This window comes from Haliotis cracherodii, unplaced genomic scaffold, assembly GCF_022045235.1.
Source record: "Haliotis cracherodii isolate W230 unplaced genomic scaffold, xgHalCrac1.p SCAF_4, whole genome shotgun sequence".
NCBI classification, from domain to species: Eukaryota; Metazoa; Mollusca; class Gastropoda; order Lepetellida; family Haliotidae; genus Haliotis; species Haliotis cracherodii.
In genome coordinates, this window is record NW_027266297.1 from 58,467,736 (window position 1) to 58,493,977 (window position 26,242).

Genomic DNA, 26,242 nt, shown 5'->3' on the forward strand with positions numbered 1-26,242 from the left:
TTTTAGTTGACCACTGTCGATGTGATTTGAAGTGTGTGGACATAGTATAAATGAAGGTCATATGTACTGACATTCCCTAAGAACTATAATAATTTTTAGCAAAATTTGAGAAATACATGTGCATAATTTCTGGTTACAGCGACACAGCTGATTGGGTGATATGCAGCAGCTTGACCAATGGGAAGAGAGGCTACATCCCTGTCAACTATGTGAAGGTGGATGATAACTCCCCACAGGCTCAGGAGTAAGTGCATCCACCACTGCAGTCAGCGAATTTTGCCAACAGTCCGATGCCCCAGTGTAGTAAAATTCTGTTTGGTCTATGGCCTTTGAGCAGACCCAAGCTGAAAATTTGCGCTATATAAATTGTTTTATTTTATTATTATTATTATTATTATTATTAGTAGTAGTAGTAGTAAGGTCAGCTGATAATAGTACATATAATAAGACTACATTCTCCTGAAAATGATGCTTCGAGCCAAGTCAGGCTAGTGGTCTCAAATGGCTATGGCACAGGCTCAGGTGTAAGGTGTGTTCATTTTGTTCTCCGTTGACGATGATAAACTGACACCCCGATGAATGCCACTGGGGTGTATCAGGATGGTCACAATGACTGAATCCCTCCTGACATCCATTAATTACTATTCCCGTCTCTTTCAATGAAATATGCAGGGGTAAAAATACGGGGTTTTAAAAGCAGGACACTGAGATTTAAAACTAGCCAATCAAGAACGCACCTGGGATTACACTCTGATTGACCTCTTAGAGTGAGTAAGTGAGTAGGGTTTTACGCCGCTTTTAGCAATATTCCAGCAATATCACGGCGGGGGACACAAGCAATTGGCTTCACACCTTGTACCCATGTCGGGAATCGAACCTGGGTCTTTGACATGATGAGCGAACGCTTTAACCAACAGGCTACCCGACCGCCCTTGACCTCTAAGAAGTTGTGTAGGGCTTTAAGGATGATACTTAACTTACAACTACTTCAATATCTTATGCAGCCTGAAATGAGAAATACAATAAATATTTTTTATTTACTGCAATATCTGAAATATACAATGTAACATTATTGACTACATACTAAAGTAAAACAGCTAATTAATAAAACACGATCAATATATACAGAAGTACTCTCTGCTACAATGTGATATACCATCCAGTATAACACATGATTTGTAACCCCAGTTGCGAGGTGTTCTTCCTGCTGCATGAAGGACGGCAGGATATTGTGAATCTAACAGTTAGACTGACAGTGACCTGCCTACAACATTAATGTATTCAGACCACACTGAATGTGATACCCTTTGAGGAAATGTTTCCTGTTTCAGACTGTTAGATCACGACTTCTGAATTGGTATTTTTTCACATCACATGCAGTTATTTAAAAGTGGTATATCAAATTTGAATTTGCACTCATAAATGACTAATGACACTATTCAATGTCATCACCCATTCCCCAAAGTGCTGTATCACCAATTAAGAAGTGTAAGCTGCTGCAATGAAGTTATTCAATCAGGGTTTTTGGTAGTCTTTGCAGTGCATCCTGTGTATTGTGTATAGATTCGCGCCCTCTTCAAGGTCGTTGTGAACTTCAGATGCTTGAGGCTCTGAGTTGTCCACGTGGACCCTGAACACGCTGCCCTTGCAGGATGATGCAAAACCGCGAGCTGAGGCTTGCTTCCCGTTCTTACGAATCAAATTGTCCGACCTTGATGTGTTGCATGGGCAGGTCGTTACGAAGAATAACAACCTGCCAAAGCAGTGGACATAACGTACCCTATAGTGATATAAGTGTAGATCTTTCCATATTGTGATCTATTCTGATGAACGGTTTTAGCCCTATATGCAGCCAGGTCCTTTGTGTGTATTCTCTGCAAACAAATACGTTTATTGATACGTTTATCCCCACCATTAATTGTCGGCTTAGATATATTTTTATTTTCCGTCCGACTGTTTGTCACCTGATTGCTTTTAACAAACTCCTTGCAAATGTATCAGGTGTGGAGTCATCACATAGATGACATCCGTAAATCTCTGATAGGGTTAACCACGGTCATCTTCCTGAGTCAAGGGAGTTAACTGACTGTAAAAGTCCAGTTTCCACACCTTGCCGAACTAGGCCTGAATTATGGAGTTATATTTTGGCTGGAGTAAGGATTCTATGCATAGTCCTATCAATATCGAGTAACAAAATTGACGTCCAGTTCGTAAACTGTCATGCAGATTTCGGTCAGTTGCAGGATTTGCAAAGCATGTGTACTGCCAACTGGGCGTCAACAGGTATTTTCCAAATCTTTTCATGTTTTTGATCAAGGTGCTCACATGATTTTATGCCGTTCATGATATAGATCTTGATTATCGATCAGATCGTCTTGACTGTGTGCCGCCATTTTGTTTGAAGCAAATGTAAGTGATATAAGAGGTAGAATCTGATTGGTCAATAGGAGGGACATAGAAGGGACATAACTGGAAATAGTTAATGTTAAGTTTTGATAGATGTATCCCCCGGTGTTTGTCATAGTTAACACATAAAGTAAGAAATCATTATGAATACATTTACAGGTCTTCTCTTTAATGATGGAATATGGCTCCCAATGTCAAGTGTCCTTGTTTTGTGTTGTGTATCCAGCACCCCTGTTATAAGGCTTACCCTGCCTAATCCAAATCTTAGTGGAGATGGACCTTGTTAATCTGGATGTTGTGTTCGCTGTGAAAAATGTCCAGATTCACAAATGTCTAGATTATCAAATCAAGGGGTGATGTTCCTTTGTGTAGGCTGTATATTTGTTTCCAGCAAGATAATTCTGAATGCAGGGAGTCCGTACTAATGAGGGTTCACTATACATGATAGTGTGACTGTACCTACCTAGATGCTATCTCATGTTTCCAGCAATATAATTCTGAATGCAGGGAGTCCGTACTAATGAGGGTTCACTATACATGATAGTGTGACTGTACCTACCTAGATGCTATCTCATGTTTCCAGCAAGATAATTCAGAATGCAGGGAGTCCGTACTAATGAGGGTTCACTGTACATGTTAGTGTGACTGTACCTACCTAGATGCTGTCTCATGTTTCCAGCAAGATAATTCAGAATGCAGGGAGTCCGTACTCATGAGGTTTCACTGTACATCATAGTGTGACTGCACCCACCTAGATGCTGTCCTGTCTATCGTGTTTCAAGTATTGATGATGGTTTTCAGCTGGTGGTTCGACTGTAGTCGGCATGACGGGGAGGCGTGGCTGAAGAGGGAGGGCGTGATGACTGGCAGCTTTCTTGTCAGGGCTTCCGCAGGTGAGAAAAATATACTACCTTCCCAACCCAAAGGGTAGTGGTTGAGTGGGTGACTGAGTGTGATTATACTGCTCTTAACGTTATTCCAGCAATATCACAGCAGGGGAAATCAGAAAATTGGCTTCACACATTGCACCCATGTTGGGAATCGAACTTGGTCTTCAGCGTGATGAGCTAACACTTTACCCACTAGGCTACCCAGCCACCCTGGAATTGGTCACACATTATAGGAATACTGCAGCCGTCATGGCCCAGTCTTCTGTGAAGCTGCAATTAGCTATGCAGAGCTGTGTTCCTTGATCGGTTGGCCTATGATCATATCATGGTGGGGGGGACATCAGAAATGGGCTTCATGCATCAGCCCATGTGGGGAATCGAACCTTTCTCAGCCTTTAGCGTGGTAGTGAAGGCTCAGTAACCAATTGGCTACCCCGTCGTTCATATGACTGAGTGAGTTAGTGAATTCATGCTTGACATCTCGTTCATGATATTTCTACCTTACAGCAAGGATGGATGCTGATGAAATCATAGTACCATGATGCCTAAACTGACTTTTAACAGCAACTTCATTTGAACATTATTGTCATTTATTTTCAGACAAAAATTCCTATGCATTGTCTGTGAGGTGTCTGGAACCAGATGGCAGAACACCATCCATCCGCCATTACAAGATACGCAAGTCCGCTGATGGACAAGTGTACATTGGAGTCAGGAAACTGTTCCCTGATGTCATCTCGCTTGTGGAACATTATCAGAGTGAGTGTCATCTGCTTCATCTTTGATCTTTGATGCTAAGAATGTTCAAGTTGAACAGAAGCTTTTTAGGAGTTGTAGCTGTGAGCTAAGTTACAATATAGAAAACATAAACATAATCTTGTGGCCATCTTGGCAGCCATCTTGGATTCCAAACTTACTCAATGGTCAATATGACAAAACATGCCAACATGATTGGGTTTTTTTCAGAAAGGGAATGAACATAGACTTCTATCACAAACACTGACTTGTTAAAAAATCCCTGATACCACAATTATGTTGTACATCAGACTTGAGAACTTGCCTGAGTCATTAAACTAACAAAATAACAGACTGTGAAGTCAAACCTTCTGAATACCGGTGTAAAGTCTAAAAGTATACCCCCATTTCAAAGTATACGTGGATAGTTTCTGGGGCCTTCCAGAATCTACCCCGGGGTAGAGTCTTGGAGCTCACAGAATCTATCCCCTTTCCCTGAATCAACCCCTGGGGGTATAATCTGGGAGCTCCCAGAATCTACCCGGGTATACTCTGAAGGGGGTAGATTTTGGCAGCTTACATCTGTACTTGTTGTTCCACATTACTTTATATCTAGGCCCCTACTGAAATTATCACATGGATTCTTTAGACAAGATCTACCCATGAGAACAATGAGAGACTTGAAGATGCAACTAGCAACTGTTTCTTTTTGTCCCATTATAGAAGTACCTGGTCTCTCTTACAGTTCAGCCAAATACATAAAATAAATCTGTGTATTAAAAGAACAGTTCATGCAAACGGAACCCTTCACTATCCAAAATTCTCTGGTGTCTGTGTAAGTATGTGCAACTTGATCGGCACTGTCGTATTATGTGTATTGGTTGGACAATATATCAATAGAATTGTACTAGAAAATGACAAACACTTATTGAACCAGAGCCTAAAGCTGGGCTGAATGAAATATGCAATGCATGTCTATTGGAGTGTGACATGGGCTTGTACCTCTGTGTTGGCAGAGAAGGAAGATGGCTTGGTGTGTCGACTCGGTGAGCCCTGTCCCCGCACGGCCCCCGTCACCCATCTCCGCAGTATGGAGGTGAGCCGGGAGAACATCCGCAAGACAGAGAAGCTGGGGGCAGGATACTTCGGGGAAGTGTGGAAAGGTATTACTGTCATGAGGCTCTTTACTGTCGTAAATGGAGTGAGTGAGTGAGTAGGCTTTAATGCTGGTTTGAACAGTATTCCAGCATGTCAGCTTAGGTGGGGAGACCATATTGATGCATGCCTCACTCAGAGATTTCCCAGTCATAAATGTAAAAATGTTAACCTGGGTGGTCTTAAGAGGCAGCATTATGGATCAGTTGGTTGTGCTCAGTGACTTGGTTGATTGTATTTTATTGATACTCTGCAATGTGCGATGCTCATAGTGGTTATGGTGACGGTCAGGATGATGATGGAGATGGAGATGATGAGGATGATGATGAAGATGGTGATTGATGGTGATCGATGATGATGATGATGATGATGATGATGATTGATGGTGATCGATGATGATGATGATGATGATTGATGGTGATCGATGATGATGATGATGATGATGATGATCGATTATGATGATGGTGATTGATGATGATGATTGTGATCGATGGTGATTGATGATGATGATGATCGATGATGATTGATGATGACGATGATGATTGATTATGATGATGGTGCTTGATGATTGACAATGGTGATTGATGATGATGATGATTGATTATGATGATGGTGCTTGATAATTGACAATTGTGATTGATGATGATGATGATGATGATGATGATGATGATGATGATTATAATTGATGGTGATCGATGATGATTGATGATGGTGATTGATGATGATGATGATTGTGATTGATGATGATCGATGATGATTGATGATGATGATGATGATTGATTATGATGAAGGTGCTTAATGTTGATGATGATGGTGATTAATGTTGATTGTTATTATTTCAGGAAAGCTCCGAGGGAAACTTGATATTGCCATTAAGATGCTGAAACCTGGGAGAATGACCGTGAAAGAATTCATCCGTGAGGCGAGGACAATGAACAAGTTACGTCACGTCCGCCTGGTGCAGCTTCTGGCTGTGTGTACGAACTGTGAACCTGTGTTGCTCATCACGGAGTACATGGCCAATGGATCCCTACTGGACTTCCTCCGGCGAGACAGGCGTACGAAGCTCGAACATACCATGATGCTTAATATGACTCGGCAGGTAGGTAACTGTTGTTGTCATGACAATTTCATTCACATTTAATATACAAATCTGAAAACTTATTATCTTGTTTATACAGATGAAATGACTGGAAAAAGTAAAAATAAAAATAACATTTTTTAATTGAAAATATTTTTATTTAAGATCCTGACAACGTTTCGATTTTTTAACGATATTACATCCTTTCTCTTGGTATGTCGACAAGAACATATGTCAGGGTCTTCTTCGTTTGCTATTTAACTATGTCGACTTCCCGCAAACAGATAGCTGAAGGAATGGCATATCTTGAATCTCGCAACTTCATCCATCGTGACCTCCGTGCTGGCAACATCCTGGTCGGGGAACATTACGATGTGAAGGTCGCTGACTTCGGACTGGCCAGGGTTGTTGATGATGGACAGTATGTAGCTGGAGGTAGGTGTTCAGTCCTTCCTTAATGTGTAACACATTTGTCTTCAACCATGATTAGTTGCAACTGACACGGTTGGAAGGTTGGCAATTAAGGTGCCCCTTCTTGCCATCCGCTATTTTTCAGTGGAACTTAGCTTCCACACAACCTCATTCATTTACAAGAATGGGTTGTTTATTCCCAGTGCCCCTGAGCCCCTGTGCCCTTGAGCCCCTGTGATCCTAAGGCCCTGAGCCTCTGTGCCTTTGTGCCCTTGTGCCCATGCCCCTGTGCTCCTGTGCCCATGCCCCTGAGCTCCTGTGCCTTAGTGCCCCTGTGCCCATGCCCCTGTGCCCATGCCCCTGAGCCCGTGCCCATGCCCCTGTGCTCCTGAGCCCCCGTGCTCCTGTGCCTTTGTGCCCCTGTGCCCATGCCCCTGAGGCCCTGTGCCTTAGTGCCCCTGTGCCCATGCCCCTGTGCTCCTGTGCCCATGCCCCTGAGCCTCTGAGCTCCTGTGCCTTAGTGCCCCTGTGCCCATGCCCCTGAGCCCCTGTGCCCATGCCCCTGTGCTTCTGAGCCCCTGTGCTCCTGTGCCTTTGTGCCCCTGTGCCCATGCCCCTGTGCTCCTGTGCCTTTGTGCCCCTGTGCCCATGCCCCTGTGCTCCTGTGCCTTTGTGCCCCTGTGCCAATGCCCCTGAGGCCCTAAGCCCCTGTGCCTTTGTGCCCCTGTGCCCATGCCCCTGAGGCCCTGAGCCCCTGTGCTACTGTGCCCCTGAGCCTTTGTGCCCCTGTGCCCATGCCCCTGAGGCCCTGAGCCCCTGTGCCTTTGTGCCCCTGTGCCCATGCCCCTGAGGCCCTGAGCCCCTGTGCTACTGTGCCCCTGAGCCTTTGTGCCCCTGTGCCCCTGAGGCTCTTAGCCCCTGAGCCCCTGTGCCTTTGTGCCCCTGTGCCCCTGTGCCCATACCCCTGAGCCCCTGTGCCTTTGTGCCCCTGTGCCCCTGTGCCCATGCCCCTGAGGCCCTGAGCCCCTGTGCTCCTGTGCAACTGAGCCCCTGTCCCCAACTTCTCTGATTTTACTGTCTTGATTTGCTGGCCAGGACATGACCTTTCCTAGATTTGTATGAGTCTGTATGTGCTATTTCTGCATGTAGGTACGCGGTTCCCAATCAAGTGGACTGCCCCCGAGGGAGTGTTGTTCAGCAAGTTCAGCATCAAGTCGGACGTGTGGTCCTTCGGTATCCTCATGTACGAGATTGCAACATCAGGAAAGGAACCGTATGCAGGTAGGGAATTCACTGTGTTGGGTCACTTACAAGGGAAGTCCTGAATATTTCATTTTTAGGATGAATTGAGTCAATGTAAAGTTCAACAGAAATATCTGCTTATATTATTGTGTGGTGTATAGATATAGTATAGCTAGTAAAGTGACAGAGGTTTCCATACTGGCTATAAAAGCAACTAATTAGGTAATATGTTTAGACCATATTTGTTTACAGAGCCACTGACCCTAAACTAAGAAAGGTGTAATAAAATAAATTCCGTATTAGACGTAATAAGCGCCCCGCTCTAATAAGCGGCTACGGCGATATTTGCTAATATATTGGCTAGTGAACAATTCCAATTAGCACCCCTTCCGATTGATCAATGTACAAAAGACTTATTTATCAGTGTATAATACCCACTCTTGTGTTATATGCACCCTTAATTATGGACAATTAAATTCTGGAAAATATATCTGTCGTACATAAACATTTCAGGCTGTCAGTATGAACCACGAAATTTACGATCTTTCAACTCTGGGTTTTTTTCTCACCAAAATTATATTCTAATAAGAGCCCCCTATTTCTAATTTTGAGAGCGCCCTGGGGGCTTATTACATTGAATACGGTATTTTCATTGGGTCCTCCAAATGCATGTGTTGCCCCCAATATGTGCATTAGGTACATTGGAATGTACAGTCAGTGAGACCGGCTTAATAAAGACATGGCAAGCTTAAAACACATTGAGACAGGCTTAACATGGACATGGCAAACTATTCAGATACCTATATGAAGAATAAAAAGATTTATTATTTTGTTCAATGATGGAGCTTTGGGGCAAATATAAATGAACTTAAACACTTTTTACTTTATTTCATGAATAAAGATATTGGCTTTGGACAGTAGAATCTTTAGAATAATTGAAAAAAAATGTTGCCCAAGAAGTAGTAACATTTTGATCTGTATGGAAGTTTCTAGTTCTTTGTAATTTTCTTCTTCCATGATGAATCGTGTATATCTCATGAAAAAGAAATATCCGTGTTTTTTTTATATTTGAGGAGGGCCAAAGGAAAATTAATTACTTAGTATGTTATCATAAGGGTTTGATTTCCATTTTTAAAAGCCACACAATTTTATCAAAATACTATCACAAAAATGTTGATTTTGAAGAAAAATGATTTTTTTTTAAATTGTAAATACAAACACCATAGAAACCATGCAAGTTCAAATCTACTTTTGCATCTTCAAAATCAATTAACTGACAATTTTAAGACTGATTCACTAACCCACCTGTAGAGATATGCAGTAACTGTATCTATACTCTATAGCTGTGACCTACACTCCAATAACTCTGTTGATCAGGTATGAGACCGTCAGAAGCTGTGGATGAGATTCAGAGAGGATACCGCCTTCCAAAGCCACAGGAGCACTGGCTTCCTGAGCAGATCGACCCGTACTATTTGATCATGCAACAGTGTTGGAAGTACGACCCAGTGACAAGACCCTCCTTCTTCCATATACACACATTGTTTGAAGACTTCAAGGTCCAGATGGAGAGAGACTATGGTGATGTGTGAGGATTCGGGTGGACACAGCTGCAGGGTTAGAAAAGATGCGGTGAGATAAATATGTGACAGGACTGATCAGGATCTTGAAGAGATCTAGCCCTCCTTACAATCTGAGGAATGCAAGATCAGAGTATAGTTTCAGTAAACTATGTGAGACACATGTTTGGAAGTATTGACTACATCCGGTAACGCAACAGGGTGCCGTTGTTGAAAACAACCTAAGAGCTGTGACTGTCGTAAGTCTGTGTTAAGGTATGGGAGTTACGATCACATTAGCGCTAAGATCGCTTTGTACAATGGCACTCAGGACCTGATATAAGATGTGACTGGTATTTTTGTTGGCCTTGGACCAAAGGACCAGCAATCAAACACCTGCTTGACTGAGTCACCATGATGCAGAATCTTGAATGGTGTGATGGAGACATTGATGGAGACGTTGATGGAAACGATGATGGAGATGGAGACAGTGATGGATACGGAGATGGAGGCTGTGATGGAGGAGGTGATGGAGACTGCGATGGAGGCTGTGATGGAGGAGGTGATGGAGACCGCGATGGAGGAGGTGATGGAGACGGTGATGGAGACTGCGATGGAGGCTGTGATGGAGGAGGTGATGGAGACCGCGATGGAGGAGGTGATGGAGGAGGTGATGGAGGAGGTGATGGAGACGGTGATGGAGACGGTGATGGAGACCGCGATGGAGGCTGTGATGGAGGAGGTGATGGAGACTGAGACGGAGATGGAGACGGAGATGGAGATGGCGATGGAAACGGCAATGGAGACAGAGATGGAGATGGTGATGGCGATGGTTCTTGGTTCTTCTTGGTACTACCTCCACAGTTTCTTGCCTCTATTGGGACTCTCCACAGTTGTATCTCATGATATCGTCAGTAATTAAACGTGTGTCGTAACTCGGACACTGACTGAGGTTGGTTGAGATTTCCATAATCAAATTGATTCCTAAACATTTGAGATTCACAGATCCCAATGTGGTGTGTTATGGCTGACGTCCACTCCAATAATATCCATGTGACCTTAGATATCTGTTTTGACTAATGATATCAACAGTGTGATACCCATGATAATGATACCCACAATGACCATGGTATCAAATTGTGATATCAATGTGTGAAGCTATCCCCATAATTATAAGGATATCAATAGTGACTTCGTGATATCACATAAGCTTGTGATATCCATAATGTAGGCCAACTGCATCAATCTCATTCAGTGTATAATCAGTCAATAGTCAGTGAGTCACTGGATATAATCATAATATTACACACTCATAATGTCCTTATCAACCACAACGACACATATTATGTATAAACTCTTACGTGTCACTTCTCAGAAGACATCTCGGTGACTGAAACATTCTTCATGTGGCTGCTGAATGGCAGTGTGGATGTGTTGTGTCATTGTGTACCGATTGACCTTGACGAGTCATACCCCTGACTCTTGTGGACTGCTCAATAAAGACAAGGAAGAAGGAAACTCACTCGTGAATATTGTAACGTGTGAGAACATTATTACACTGATTGTACATGTATATGTATTTACTCAGCAGTTGGACAACAATCAGAACAGCAAAAAAACCTCTTTGATTTGGCAGATAATGAAGAGACGATTGACAGATATATACATGTATTCTGTGATCTGTCAGACAATGTTGACCAGTAGAGATAATAATTATTTTATGATCCGATAGACAATGGAGAATAATAGCGATAATTATTTTATGATCCGATAGACAATGGAAAATAATAGGGATAATTAATATATGATCCGATAGACAACAGAGACCAATAGAAATGATTGTTCGATGATCCGATAGGCAACAGAGGCCAATATAAATAATTATTCTATGATCTGATAGACAACAGAGACCAATAGCTATATATACTGTATGATCTGATAGACAACAGCAACCAATGGAGATATATATTCTATGATCCGATAGACAACAGAGACCAATAGAGGTATACCGGGGTAGATCTTCATTGATCGGACAAAAAATGGTAGGGTTAGATTTTTGGGATAGACAATATGTTTTCAGGGAAAGCTCCAAAACATACGTTATATTCTGTTCACAGCACATTAATGACCCAGGCCCTGTTTCCTAACATGATCTTAGTGCTATCTTAGAGTTACGAGTAGTGTGGCTTCTCCGATACTTTAACATATGACAATCATATTACTGAGATTACTTTGTTCAATGACCATGGGGCAGTCTTTATCAGAATATACCATGAGTGCCAACAATTCCTACATGAGCTCAGTTCTAATGTCTCAGAGTATTTCTGTGTTGCTCAATAACCTCTGGTATCTTGTTGTGAGACTGGACCATTACCAGTCTCAGCATTGTTGAAGATGATAATGTATATGTGTGTGTATTACAGTGTTCTGTGGTGATGTTGTACATGTAGCACAATGTATATATAGTACATCGCATTATTGTTATGGTACACACACACAAGCTCATTTATAAATGACATTGTTTTATGATCTCTCTCTCTCTCTCTCTCTCTCTCTCTCTCTCTCTCTCTCTCTCTCTCTCACACACACACACTGCTATGTATGTTTGTATGTATAAGTGTATGATTAAAAGCAAACACACACATAGGTATGTGTGTGTGTGTGTGTGTGTGATATTAAATGCAGACAGGCACACACATATTGGTATGTCATGTTATTAATGGTTTCAATAAGAATGTATATATAGTACATCGCATTATTGTTATGGTACACACACACAAGCTCATTTATAAATGACATTGTTTTATGATCTCTCTCTCTCTCTCTCTCTCTCTCTCTCTCTCTCTCTCTCTCTCTCTCTCTCTCCCTCTCTCACACACACACACTGCTATGTATGTTTGTATGTATAAGTGTATGATTAAATGCAAACACACACATAGGTATGTGTGTGTGTGTGTGTGTGATATTAAATGCAGACAGGCACACGCATATTGGTATGTCATGTTATTAATGACATTGTTTTATGATTATAAACACACACACACATATATATATTGGTATGTGTTTTGTGGTTAAATGCACACACACACACACACACACACATATTCGTATGTATTTATAAGTGTTTTATGATCACACATTCACACACACGCATATTCGTATGTATGAGTGTTTTATGATTTCACACACACACACACACACACACACACACACACACACACACACACACACACACACACACGCACACACACACACATTCGTATGTATTTATGAGTGTTTTATGATCACACACATACACACACACACACGCATATTCGTATGTATGAGTGTTTTATGATCACACACACACGTACACACAAAAAAAACCCCACACATACAGGTATGCATGTGGTGTTTCATGATTACATGTATATATGTATATATGACAGTGTTTAATGGTTACAATATTTATACACCTAAGTTTGTTGTATATATTTGCAATGTACGGCTCACGAGTCCCTAGAGTCTTTCAGGAATGTGTGACTGCGTGATGGAACGTGGCACACACACCAGGCAACAATCACGGGGTGCTGCGACCATACACTGTGTTTCAATACACTCTGCATCTCAACAGTCATGTCGTGGTAGGATGCGCGATACTGCACATTATAAGTTGTAGCAGGATCACGAGGGGTACATGGGTTTTATGCATCCCACTTCAGGTTTTATACCCCGAGCTGGTGACAAGTGGTACAAGACCCAACCGGGGACACAAAAAACCATGTACCCCGAGAGATAATTCACCAACGAATTTACCTTACCGACATGTTTTAATGTGGCATTGAAAAAGAATTCAAACAAATTCAAAATTGACAGAAAAAACAGCTGTTCGATTGAGCTGAGGTAAGCTTGCGGTATGTCACGTCACTTGGAAAAAGCGTGTGGCTTTTCGCTTTGAAACGGTTTAAAAGGGATTTATTCTGCCTCTCAGAAATCCACGTGCAGCTTGATTTGCTCGTGGCGGGGTTTTAGGGATTTATTGCGCAGAGAAATTTATTTCCCTCCAAGGCGGGTTACATAGTATTTTATCAAGATCATGTGGACCAATCAGATCTCGTCATTCTGACATGGAGGTATGATAACAAAACCTTTCACTTTACAGACATATTTCATCATGAAGGGTCGTGACTAAAGACCAACTAATACATATCTGCTTAACTTGTATCAGGTGTAGACTAGTGAGTCACCAAAATAACATTGTTTTGAGACCTCTTGTACATAACAACAGAAAATAGTATCATTCCTGCTTATGAATACTTCTGTTGATTTGTACTGAGACATGATGTCATGTACTGCATGACATGACACAGGGGGACACAGGTGGCCCAGTTGTATAAGTCGTTACAAGTCGCTGTGCATATGATTGCGGGTTCGAATCCCGGTTTGACCCAGTTTCGTTTCTAGGGTTGGCAGCACCATACCATGCTCGTGGGTTTCAAAAAAGTGGTAAACGTCTAAGACATGCATCACTTTGGGCTTTCCTTCCACAGTCAGCTGACACGTTGTGATTCAACTGGAATACTGTTCAAAACGGTATTAAACCTCGCTCACTCACTCACTCTGTGAGTCTGTGGTCATATGAACATCAACCTTCTGTGTAACATTTTTGTAAGGTTCCCTCTGGCTGAAGACATTTGAATCCCCAAAATCCCAAACTATGTGTTACTAGACATAAAAACCAACAGCAATGTTATACAGTTTTTTTGCACTTCGGCTTAAGGGTTGCGTTTAGGAATATTAATCAAATTTAGTGAGTGGTCTAGGTATTGTTCTCCTACATTCCTTGACAGTTTGGACCCACCTCTGAAGTGTAGTGGACAGAGTGTTTCCCGGGATAGTTGAAGATATCCCTGGCTGTGTCATACCAAAAGACGTTTTAGGATGGTACTTGTTGTTACCCTGCCTGGCACTCGGCATTAAGCGGATGAAACAAGGACTGGTCGGCTCTGAGTCAGTATACTGTGTCTGGGTGGGGTATTCATGTTGAACTGGCATGGCATCTCATTGGGCTAGCACTATAACAAGGACTGGTCGGCTCTGAGTCAGTATACTGTGTCTGGGTGGGGTATTCATGTTGAACTGGCATGGCATCTCATTGGGCTAGCACTATAACAAGGACTGGTCGGCTCTGAGTCAGTATACTGTGTCTGGGTGGGGTATTTATGTTGAACTGGCATGGCATCTCATTGGGCTAGCACTATAACAAGGGCTGGACAAGCGCAAGAAGCCAGACCCAGATACATTCACTTAGCATTATTCCCATCTCCCCGAGGCAAGTGAGTTAACTGACTATAAAAGTCCAGTTTCCACCCTTGCCGAACTAGGCTGGTATTATGGAGTTACATTTTGGCTGTACTAACGAGTCTGTGCATAGTCCAATCAAAATCGCGCACCGAAATCGAAATCCGGTTCGTAAAGTGTCATGCAGATTTCGGTCGATTGCAGGATTTGCAAAGCATGTGCACCGCCAACTCGTTGTCAACAGTTTTTTTCCAAATCTTTTCATGTTTTTAATCAAGGTGCTCATGTGATTTGATGCATTTCGCGATGTAAGACCCGTTTTATCACAATATAGATTTTGATTAACTATCAGATCGTCCTAACTGGGCGCCACCATTTTGGGTGAAACAAACGAAAGTGATCTGAGAGGTGGAATCTCATTGGTCCATAGGAGAGGCTTAGAGGGGACATAAATGGTAATAGCCACTGGTGGCGCTACGATCGAGCCCAGTAATTCCAGCTTAGTTCGGCAAGGGTGGAAACTTGACTTTTAAAGTCAGTTAACTCTCTTGCTTCGGGAAGATGCATTATTCCTGAATGCGACGTTAAAACCCCATTTCACCTCACCATACCATTTTCAGGTCAGTCATCAGTCCACATTCCGAGTTATTAGCAAGGGTGACCCTCACCGAGGCCTGCTCTTTGCGGAGTGTCTTTGACATGTCTGTTTTTTATATTCACTCTTCAGGCAATATTGAAAAATGTTCTGTCATATATATTGCATGATTAACTTAAATCTTTTCGGAGTAATTTCATGGTTTTTTTGTAAACTGTATTGACCAACCTTGCTTCTGAACACTAGAATTTTAAGCCATTTGACAGAAAATGTAATTTTATGTACTGGACAGTATGATCATTGTCTTTTAAGTTAAACTGAGGGGGAAAAAACTATATAGAGATGTTTTTTTGTGTTATTGAAAATTGAAAGAACTGTTGTTAAACTTGATTTTGTCTATTTAACCATCACTTGATCTAAAAAGTAATATGTGGTGGGATAACTTTGTGTTAAAATAAATTGGCTCAATGAAGACTAGGGGTTGAAATAAATATTTTGCAACCAAGTGACCCCTACCATTTCTGAAATTTGTAAATTTGTGCTGGAAAAAAAAAATGATTTTCAAAGATAAGATGTCTTTGATAGCCATCGGCAGTTGCATGTTATGTGATTATTTTTTAATTTTTAAAAGTTTTAAATCAAATTATATTTAAAAAATAAAATCATGTAGAGATATTTTTAGGGTGCTGACTAAAGGCCAGTACTTTTCCTTTTTTGGATATAATACTGCTAACTTAAGATATTTTCAATTGAAAATCAACCATGACAAAATCAACTGAGAAATATAGTTTATTTTCCTTCCAAGTTTATATCCAAAAAATACAAAATAACATAACATTGAACATTTTGTTTCTATTGTAAAATATGTATATATGTGCTATAATTTAAACATTTGCATGTTTATTTATGAAATATTTTATGAAGTAAATATATATCTTTGTTGAAGCAGTCTGTTATTTCAGACATGACAAATGTTGGTTAATGTAGGTTATATGATGTTTGAGAAGTGTGGATATCATCTTCATATTGGAGTAGATACCATGGATACTATAACATTGATAATACTACTCAAAAGAAGTTAAGGACAATCTGATCATTTCGTATCACTATAGCATGGCATGACAGATTAGATATAGTAATAGGAAAGAAATGGGTGTCCTTAACTTCTTTTGAGTAGTATACAATCTCATTAAAATCAGATCTCGGATCTCGCTGCCGCTAAACACAGATCTGAGGACATCCCATTACGGGTCACGTCAGAACGACCTTTCGCGAACTTTGACCGACCACTGAAACTACTAACAAGAAGTCGACATCAGCCAATTAGAAAGCAGCTTTCTCGAGCTTTACGGCACAGGTTTCAACCTGGCGACTTCCATTTCAGACAACGCTTGAAAAATAAGTTGACACAGTTCTCGATTACAATTTTGAAAACTGAACAAACGAACATTCCGGAATGACTACTATATGACTAATATATGATTGTATAGCAGTGCTTCCCACGTATTGTGCAACGCCTCCTCCGTTCAAATGTTTATCCTACGGAAGCGAGGGATAGACCATAATTTTGACGGAATCAGTCGTACTGTCGTTCGGAATACCCCGTGTTGAAATTTTCGAGGTTGTATGATTAGAAAACACATTCCGACAGTCACTTTCATGATCTGGTAAGCGACGCTTTGATTGGTCTGATGAAAGGTCGTTCTGACGTGACCCGTAATGGTATGTCCACAGATCTTTGTTTAGCGATAGCGCGAACTAAGATCTGATTTTAATGAGATTGAGTAGTATAGATTTTACATCTGTAAACATTGCCATATGTACCAGAATCTTCATTTTATGTTTCTTTTGAGTAGACTCCCTATGGATGTGTACTGACTTAAGACTAACCCGTTCTTGTCATGTGTGTGTTTATTTGGTATCAGTGTATATACCCATTGTCTAATGCCTGAAGATTTTGAGCATTTTTTGCCTGAACATTTGGATCATTTTAGATTTTTACAATGTGCTTTTGTGCAATTTGGTACAAAGGCCCCTTGGTGCCATACCCATGTTTATGCCATTTGAAATAAAAGCAATGTTTTGTATGTGATAGTGAAATGTTATGCTTCTATCTACTTTCTACTTTACTCTCTGAGCTATTATTTCTCATTAAGTACTAGGTTAATGGAAACCTTTGCTGGAAGAAGTGATGCAGCTTTCTTACACTAAGCTGGCTATGGAACTAGCTTGCATACACTTTGACCACGAGCTACTGGCCTGCCGCCCTATATGCTGGTCGGTGTTTGGTTGCTGTTTTGATTACATTCAAAATTTCAACTGTATGAGGCGGCCTGTTGATCAAGTCTGATGTTTGGAGCATCAATCCATAATCAAGGGCGGATCCAGCAGTTTTAAAAGGAAGGGGTCCCAAGTATAAAAATTCTCGAGGGGGATGGGGGCATTGTCTACAACATACTACATTTGGTTTTCAGAAGGAGGGTTCCGGAACCCCCGGACCCTGACTCTAGATCTGCCTGTGATATTGGTTATTGGTTAGGATGATGCCCTATCCACTAAATCACAGAGACGCATCCATTAAGTTGCTTCTTCAGACACACTTAATGTTTTTTGTAAATCGATTAACGCGGTCTGTAAATAATCGAGTCTGGACCAGACAATCCAGTGATTAACATCATGAGCATGCATCCACGCAATTGGGATACGATGACATGCTTCAACCAAGTCAGCGAGCCTGACCATCCGATCCCATACGTTGCCTCTTAGGACAAGCATAGTAGTATTTTACGGCAAGCATGGGTTGCTGAAGATCTATTCTACCCCGGATCTTCACGGGTCACACACTTAATTAAGTTGCTGGTCCCCATGAGAGCTGGTATACGTTTAGAAGTGTGATAAGTAATACACAAAGTTTATGAAATTCAACCCTGAGGCAGATTACAGATAAAAATTAAAAATACTTGGAGTAAGCTAATCCTTTTATAGGCCAGTAATTTTGGTTCCAACTTTTATGTGTTTGTGTGTGCGTATGTAATATGTGCGTGCGTGCGTGCGTTCGTGCGTGCGTGCGTGCGTGCGTGCGTGCGTGCGTGTTGGTGTATGTGTGCGTCGTGTAAACTATAACTGAAGTCTGAGTGTTATTTCGATATCAGTGGAGTCTCTTATGACCCCACACACAGTGGCCTCTATGTCAACGTTTCACTAAGGGCAGGTTGTAAGGGGAACAACTCTACACGGTTGGAAACCCGCCAAACACTACAAGTATATGCGTAGTTCGATTGCTATTTATAACTCGCAAATGTTTTAGAAATTCCCCTACAACATCCCACTGTGTAATCCAGAATAAGTTCATATTGTTTCCATGGGTATTGTGTACAAGGGACTGGATGAAAGCAAAAACGATAACATCATACTTAAAACAAACATATTTGTCTTCATATAGTCGTGTATTATAAAAAAAAGCCTTGGTTGAAGATATGTTTTCCGGAGACATCTTCTTTGTTTGTTGTTTAGCGCCGCACTCAACAATATTCCAGCTATATGACGGCGGTCTGTAAGTAATCGAGTCTGGACCAGACAATCCAGTGATTGATGTCATGACCATCGATCCACGTAATTTGGATACGATGACATGCATCAAACAAGCCAGCGAGTTTGACCTGCCGATCCCGTTAGTCGCATCTTGCGACAAGCATAATCGCTTCTTTCAGCAAGCATGGGTTGCTGAAGATCTATTTCTAACCGGGATGTTATATATCGAATATCTTGTATCACAAACAGTTGATAGTGATTCATAAACACAAGCTTATGCCGGAATCGCACAACGGGTTTTTGTTATGATTATGAAAATAACTTTGTCGCTTTTTTAAGGACATTAAATATCATTCCGTTAGAGTCGGGCAAAGCATGGGTGTGTCTGTTAAACGTGTTGCAGTGTATTGAAATAAACGAGGGCATTGATACACTAACGTAGATCGAGGTCAGTCAATTCACTGAAGCGTTCCCTCTTTGTCGTGTGTGTTAACTTCCGGGTCGACCCGTCCATTGGTGATAGATACACTGTACACTTGACAACTTGGCATTGACAGCACACACTGGAGATTAATGGAATCTCGGGGCTGTTTTTCTCAACTTTTGTGTTGTTGGGGAGAGTCAACATCTCAACCCGAACTAACTTCTTTCACGTCCCTTCCTAAACATAGAGAAATAAGTAAGTATGATTTCATTTGACAATATCTCATTCATAAAATATTGTTAGACACCGATACCTCTTATTGAATACAGCGTTATTTGGTGACAAGGGGCGGTCGGGTAGCCTAGTGGTTAAAGCGTTCGCTCGTCACGCCGAAGAGCCGGGTACGATTCCCGACATAGGTACAATGTGTGAAGCCCATTTCTGGTGTCCCCCGCCGTGATATTGCTGGAATATTGCTAAAAGTGGCGTAAAACCATACTCACTCTCTATTTGGTGACAGGGTGTGTTAACCCAATATTGCGTTGTGACAGTGCGAGTGAGACTATTGTCCTTGTAGGTAACACCGTCAAAACGTCAAGGTCAAGGCCACCGTTATAATACCGTTGGCTGTAGTGATTGTACCATTCCATCGTTAAAGTCCAAGAGTAGTATGTCAAGGAATGGACAACCGTCCTGAATGTATGTATGCGTGGCACTGAGATCAAAGATGAGGTTCAGTTTCCATTTCGCTTTGAGAAGTAATCTAAATGATGTTTTGAATAGATGGAACCAATTTGAAATTTCATTCGTTTTCGTAGAGCATGTTATCCTCCGGGCGATGTACGACTTTAAAGCGATTGAAGAAGACGACCTCTCTTTCAGTCAAGGAGATCTTCTCAAGAAAGAGAACCCTGGGTCAGTATACATTACCACTGAGTGTAACCGCATGTGTCCGTGGTTCGAATCCCAGATACGCCATGACCATGATTCGTAGGTCTCGCCACAGTTGTAATGGAAGCCGATGATGGTACCAGGCGGATCTGTTGTCATGGCAGAGGATGACTTCACTCCCTGGCTTTCCGTCATCAGGCCCGTAAAGATCCGGGTAGAATAGGTCTTCAGCAACCCATTCTTGCCGTAAAAGGCGTCCATGCTTGTCGTTAGAGGCGACTAACGGGATCGGGTGGTCAGATGCATGTCATCGTATTCGAATTGCTTGGATCAATGTCCATGATGTCAATCTCTGGATTGTCTGGTTCAGACTCGATTATGTACAGACCGCTGTCATATAGCTTGAATATTGCTGAGTGCGGCGTAAAACAACAAACAAACAAATTATTCAGTCATCCATTCATATTATTTTCATCGCTGTTCTGCCTTTTACGCCCAGTGGAATCCGTTTTGTCGGATAAACGAGGCTAGTCATTTTCTTGCGTTGACGTTTTAAAGTTTGATGACGTCATTGTATTTCGTTGTAGCTCCATAAATAGGCAAAACAATGTGAGTAAGTTATGTGTGTCTTTAACAATCCAGTATAATGAATTTTGTTCCCGCTGGGATGATTATCCGCATAATATATAGTATTGTATGTAATATCATGGAATGGCAACACACATGGTGTTGACCTATTTCATCAAGAACCAAGACCAAGATTCTATTATTTGTTCTCAATGACACATCCGAGTGGGTGGTTTGCATCAACATGAGAAATGGAAATAAAGGATTCGTTCCTATCGAGTATGTCCAACTTGCTGACACATCTTCCAATGTTGCCGAGTAAGTAGCCACGAACCAGTTATTGTTATAATCAGTCTGGGAATGGGACTAGTGGTCGGGACATCAAAATTTTAAAAAATCTGAATTTTCCTTTCGCTACTTAACACTATATAAGTTTGGTTGTTTGGTCTCAGAAGGGAGTTGAGACTACAATATAAATACACACAGATCCACTGATTGTGGTGATGGTTCCATGTGCCTTGAGCATCTATTCCCACAGCACTATTCCCATGTGCGAGGGGTTCACTTCTTCCCGAGGCAAGTGAGTTAACTGACTATAAAAGTCCAGTTTCCACCCTTGCCGAACTAGGCTGGTATTATGGAGTTACATTTTGGCTGTACTAACGAGTCTGTGCATAGTCCAATCAAAATCGCGCACCGAAATCGAAATCCGGGGGTTCGTAAAGTGTCATGCAGATTTCGGTCAACTGCAGGATTTGCAAAGAATGTGCACCGCTAGCTCGTTGTCAAGAGATATTTTCTAAATCTTTTCATGTTTTTAATCAAGGTGCTCACGAGATTTGATGCACTTCGCGATGTAAGACTCGTTTTATCACAATGTAGATCTTGATTATCGATCAGATCGTCTTGACTGGGCGCCACCGTTTTGTTTGAAACAAATGCAAGTGATGCGAGAGGTGGAATCTAATAGGTCCAAGGAGAGGCATAGAAGGGACATAACACGTAATAGCCACTGGTGGCGCTACGATCGAGCCCAGGAATTCCAGCCTTGTCCGGCAAGGGTGGAAGCTGGACTTTTAAAAGTCAGTTAACTCCCTTGCCTCAGGAAGATGGGGGTTCAAAAAACTGGTAAACGTTAAGGGACTGCTCCCCTTTGAAGCTGCCTTCTAAAACGAGTGAGTGAGTGAAGGAGTATGTTCTTACGCCGCTTTTAGCAATATTCCAGCTATATTACGGAGGGGGACACCAGAAATGGGCTTCACACATTGTACTCATGTGGGGAATCGAATCCGGGTCTTCAACGTGACGAGCGAACGCTTTAACCACTAGACTACCCCACCGCCCCTGACAACACGAAGTCTTATGGTAGGTCGTGAACGTTGTGACGCTGTTTCAAATGCCAGCGTTACAATATGTTCCAGCTGGTGGTTTGACTGCAGCAGGAGCCAGGCAGAGGCATTACTGATGAGGTACGAGGTGGCCATTGGAAGTTTCCTTGTCAGGGGGTCGCTATGCCGTGAGTATCTGCTATAGGAAATGAAAAAACGTTATCATATATGTTTTCAGGGTCCGGGAGTCTCACTCCAGCGTATAATTCATCAAGTATGAACATTGTCAGATCAGATTAAACCACAAGAGGTCAAAGTGCCCTAATTCAAGAGATTCAAAACGGCCTCATGTCAGAACGGCCTCAAAACTCAAAACAAAAAAAGTCAAAATGGCCGCAAAACCATAGTCAAAACGGCCATAACAAAAATTACAAATAATGTGAGCTGGATGAGAACAGAGCATACATGTTAGATGTTGTTATTAATAACAAATGAATATCCAATGTGACAATATCCAACAGTATGATAATTAAGCTGGTGGAAGGAGCTGGAATGGCATGGGCTTTCACGCAATGCTGGTGTAGCAGGGCGTGGAGTCATCCAACAGATGTCAGCTTGCTGACGGGGTTAACCTATTTGGTCATGTGGATAAGGCGCCCGACCTCTGCTCAGAAGGTCCGTGGTTTGAATCCCATCACGGGACTCGGAAATTTTATGAACGCTACATTGGCGCCCAACGTGGGGCTTAGCACGTTCATGTTAAATTTGAACAAAATAAGCCTCCGTACCCTACTATGCGGCCCGGCACGTGCCTTTTGTTGACGGGGAGTATGTAGCAGGGCGTGAAGTCACCCCACAGATGACATCCTTACCTTGTCAGCTTGTTGACAGGGTTAACCTCTTTGATCATGTGGATTAGGCGCCCGACCTCTGCTCAGAAGGTCCGTGGTTCGAATCCCATCACGGGACTCGGAAATTTTATGGCCGCTACACTGGCCAGCTGCAGTTGTGACCTGCATGTATTCAAATGTGCTTCGCAATATGTTGTTCACGGTTTTCGGCTAACAGTAAGATGATACTTCTGACGGAATGAACGATTTATCAATCTAATTCATGATATTTTAAAGTTAATAGCACAAGTTTAACTGTTTTTTTTAACACTAGTGTCCAAAACAAACGATCCAGCGATTAGGACGCGTAATGTTCACACCCTGACGCGATCGTTGGACTTGCCATGGGCAATGGTTTTACTTGTCCGAATATCTTTTTCCGCGAATTGATCGAGACCTGGTCGCGAGCGAAGGGAGTGTCCTTTGAACAGTAGTGAAAACATATTGACCATGTTGTAACACATGTACCCTGCCTCAGAAAGTTATCAAAAAGATATAGGCGACAAAACCTTTTCCACATTCATAAGAAATCTCTGCCAAAAGCAGAGTTAGTTGTACGATTCCGACTATAGCTTGTGTTTGTGAATCACTATCCACGAAAAGTGGTTGTATGGCGGAAGCACGACGATACCTATACACGATTACATTAAATGTACAGGTCACGGCATCCTGGTTTTCAGAAAATCACAGCGTATTGTCCATGAAGTATCAGCAGGATGCTGGAGAAACACACTGTGTATTTCATTACAAGATACGGCACACAGATGGTGGGGAGAGATTCATATCACGGAGGAAGATCTTCCCTGACCTCTTCTCTCTGGTGGCACATTATAGAGGTACGTCAAAGTAGAAATATCTTGTTGAATAGCGCTTAGAGGTGAGGTGAGGTGAAATGTGGTTTAACGTCGCGTCCAAGATTATTGCACTTAAATAGCGACGTTCATGTACGTGTGTGTGTTTGTGTGGCTGCTTGTACTAGTCCGGACTGATGCCGATTTATAGTGCTAGCTCACTGAGATACCGTGCCGCAGTTTAACATGAATACCCCACTCAGACACAGTATACTGACTCCGAGCCAACCAGTCCTTGTTTTAGCCCCTTAATGCCGAGCGCCAGACAGGGTAACAACAAGTACCATCTTTTAACGTCTTTTGGTATGACTCGGTCGGGGATCGAACCCCGGACCTTCCGCTCTCCGGGCGGACGCTCTACCATTAGACCACGGAGGCGGTCTGAGTAGAGCTTAGAAGTCAAGAACTCTTCATTAACACTGCGTCCCGTCAGACGTTTGGAACTAATACTTTTCATTTTACACTAAACAATTTCAGTTCTTACTTGATTTAGCCTGCTGGTCTCATTGCTTACGGTATGTCATTTTAGTTTAGACAATAAACATTATTATGATTTCACGACAACGATCATGACAGTTCCTGATACGTGATACGATATCCTGACAATTCCTTAGACGAGATACGATATCCTGACAAGTCCTTAAACGAGATACGATATCCTGACAAGTCCTAAAACGAAATACGATATCCTGACAGTTCATAGAACGAGATAAGATACCCTGACAATTTCTGAAACGAGATACGATATTCTGACAATTCCTGAAACGAGATACGATATTCTGATAATTCATGAAAGGAGATACGATATTCTGATAATTCCTGAAACGAGATACGATATCCTGACAATTCATGAAACGAGATACGATATCATGACAATAATTCCTGTAACGAGATACGATATCCTGACATTTCCTCATACCAGAGAAACAGAGATTTAAGTAAAACTAGGGCTGCTCTGTTCCGAAAGAATACATATACCGTATTCGACGTAATAAGCGCCCAAGGCGCTCTCGAAATTAGAAATAGGTGGCTCTTATTAGAACATTATTTTGGTGAACCAAACAGAGTTGAAAGATAAATTTCGAGGTTTATGCTGACAGCCTGAAGTGTTTATGTACGACAGATATATTTTTCCAGAATTTAATTGCCCATTATTAAGGGTGCATATAACACACGAGTGCGTATTATACGCGAATAAATAAATCTTGTGTACATTGATCAATCGGAAGGGGTGCTAATTGGGCTTGTTCACTAGCCAATATATTAGCAAATGTCGCCGTGGGCGCTTATTAGACCGGGGCGCTTATTAGGTCGAATACGGTACATAATATAGACAAACACTTAAAGACGACTGTGTTGTGTAGGTAAGACTGTACCATCATGCTGATGTTGATCTTATTGTTACGAATTTGCCACAGATGGTCTCCTAATAGGGTGTACTGTATCCCCACCCGTATGTATGTTGTCATGTTACATTATACAATAAACATTTGAAGCATATATTAAAATGAGTGAGTGAGTGAGTTTAACGCCGCTTTTAACATAATTCCAGTTATATCATGGCATGTCTCCTTAATATGGGGGGAAAGCCCGACGTGATGCAGGCCTCAGACGTTTACCACTTCGGTGAAACCCACGAGCACGGGTATGGTGCTGACAAACCTATAAACATAATCGGGGAGAACCGGGATTCGAACCCACAATCATAGGTTTCTGGCGTGCCCAAGGGACGCAACTCTGCACAGCGAACCGCTTATGAATATTAAGAAATCATTTATGATTCCATTCAAACTGGATGTATAAATATATTAAAAGAGAGAGCACCTCGAAGGTGGATAAACGTTTTACAGAACTAATCTGTGTTGTCAATATGATGTTTGAACTCAACTAGAGTTTCATACCAGTATTAGTGGTCAACGTCAACGTCAACCCATATATTGTAAACTTAATTTTACAGAAGGATGGGGGTTGGGGGGGGGGGGGGGGGGGGGGACTTTCATAGATGACTAGCTAATATTTTGTTTTGAGGATAAGGTGGACTACTTATCTCTATTCGAACGTGATAAGTAATTAGCTAACTTCCTGCGTTGTTTACAGAGCATCAAGATGGCTTGAAGTGCCGTTTGACCGTCCCTTGTCGAAGGTTGCCGCCAATTAAACACCTTCGTACTATGAAGGTGACCAGAGGGAGCATCAGTCTGAGTGAAACCCTGGCAGAGGACGTGTGGCGAGGTGGGGTAATGGATGACGTCAGCTTCTTAACGTGTACTTATAACATGTCTGATGATTAATACTACAATAACCGAAATGCTAACTATTAATGATGGACTTTATTGTAGATATATTCAAATAAAGAAATTAATTCTGGGGTTAACTCCCGTCGCGATAAGGACGGTATGGTTGCTT

The 26,242-nt window shown here is 41.9% G+C and overlaps 2 protein-coding genes across 6 annotated transcripts in view; both read left to right on the plus strand.

The window, feature by feature from the left end:
• Positions 1-9,514, plus strand: part of LOC139480473 (tyrosine-protein kinase STK-like) — a 31,749-nt gene extending 22,235 nt beyond the window's left edge. For all 5 annotated transcript variants that reach the window (XM_071263562.1, XM_071263558.1, XM_071263559.1 and 2 more), the window contains exons 4-11: positions 140-244; positions 3,208-3,299; positions 3,897-4,055; positions 5,048-5,194; positions 6,029-6,288; positions 6,552-6,702; positions 7,828-7,959; positions 9,298-9,514. In XM_071263562.1, the coding sequence (XP_071119663.1) occupies positions 140-244; positions 3,208-3,299; positions 3,897-4,055; positions 5,048-5,194; positions 6,029-6,288; positions 6,552-6,702; positions 7,828-7,959; positions 9,298-9,512 (1,261 nt within the window). In that variant the 3' untranslated portion in view covers positions 9,513-9,514. The remainder of the gene's footprint in view (positions 1-139; positions 245-3,207; positions 3,300-3,896; positions 4,056-5,047; positions 5,195-6,028; positions 6,289-6,551; positions 6,703-7,827; positions 7,960-9,297) is intronic.
• A 9,933-nt stretch (positions 9,515-19,447) lies between these two features.
• Positions 19,448-26,127, plus strand: LOC139479527 (tyrosine-protein kinase HCK-like). The gene is made up of 5 exons (XM_071262371.1): positions 19,448-19,564; positions 20,128-20,224; positions 22,189-22,283; positions 23,666-23,821; positions 25,934-26,127. The coding sequence occupies exons 1-5, from the start codon at positions 19,459-19,461 to the stop codon at positions 26,125-26,127; spliced, it is 648 nt and encodes a 215-aa protein (XP_071118472.1). The 5' UTR covers positions 19,448-19,458.
• Positions 26,128-26,242: the final 115 nt, after the last annotated feature.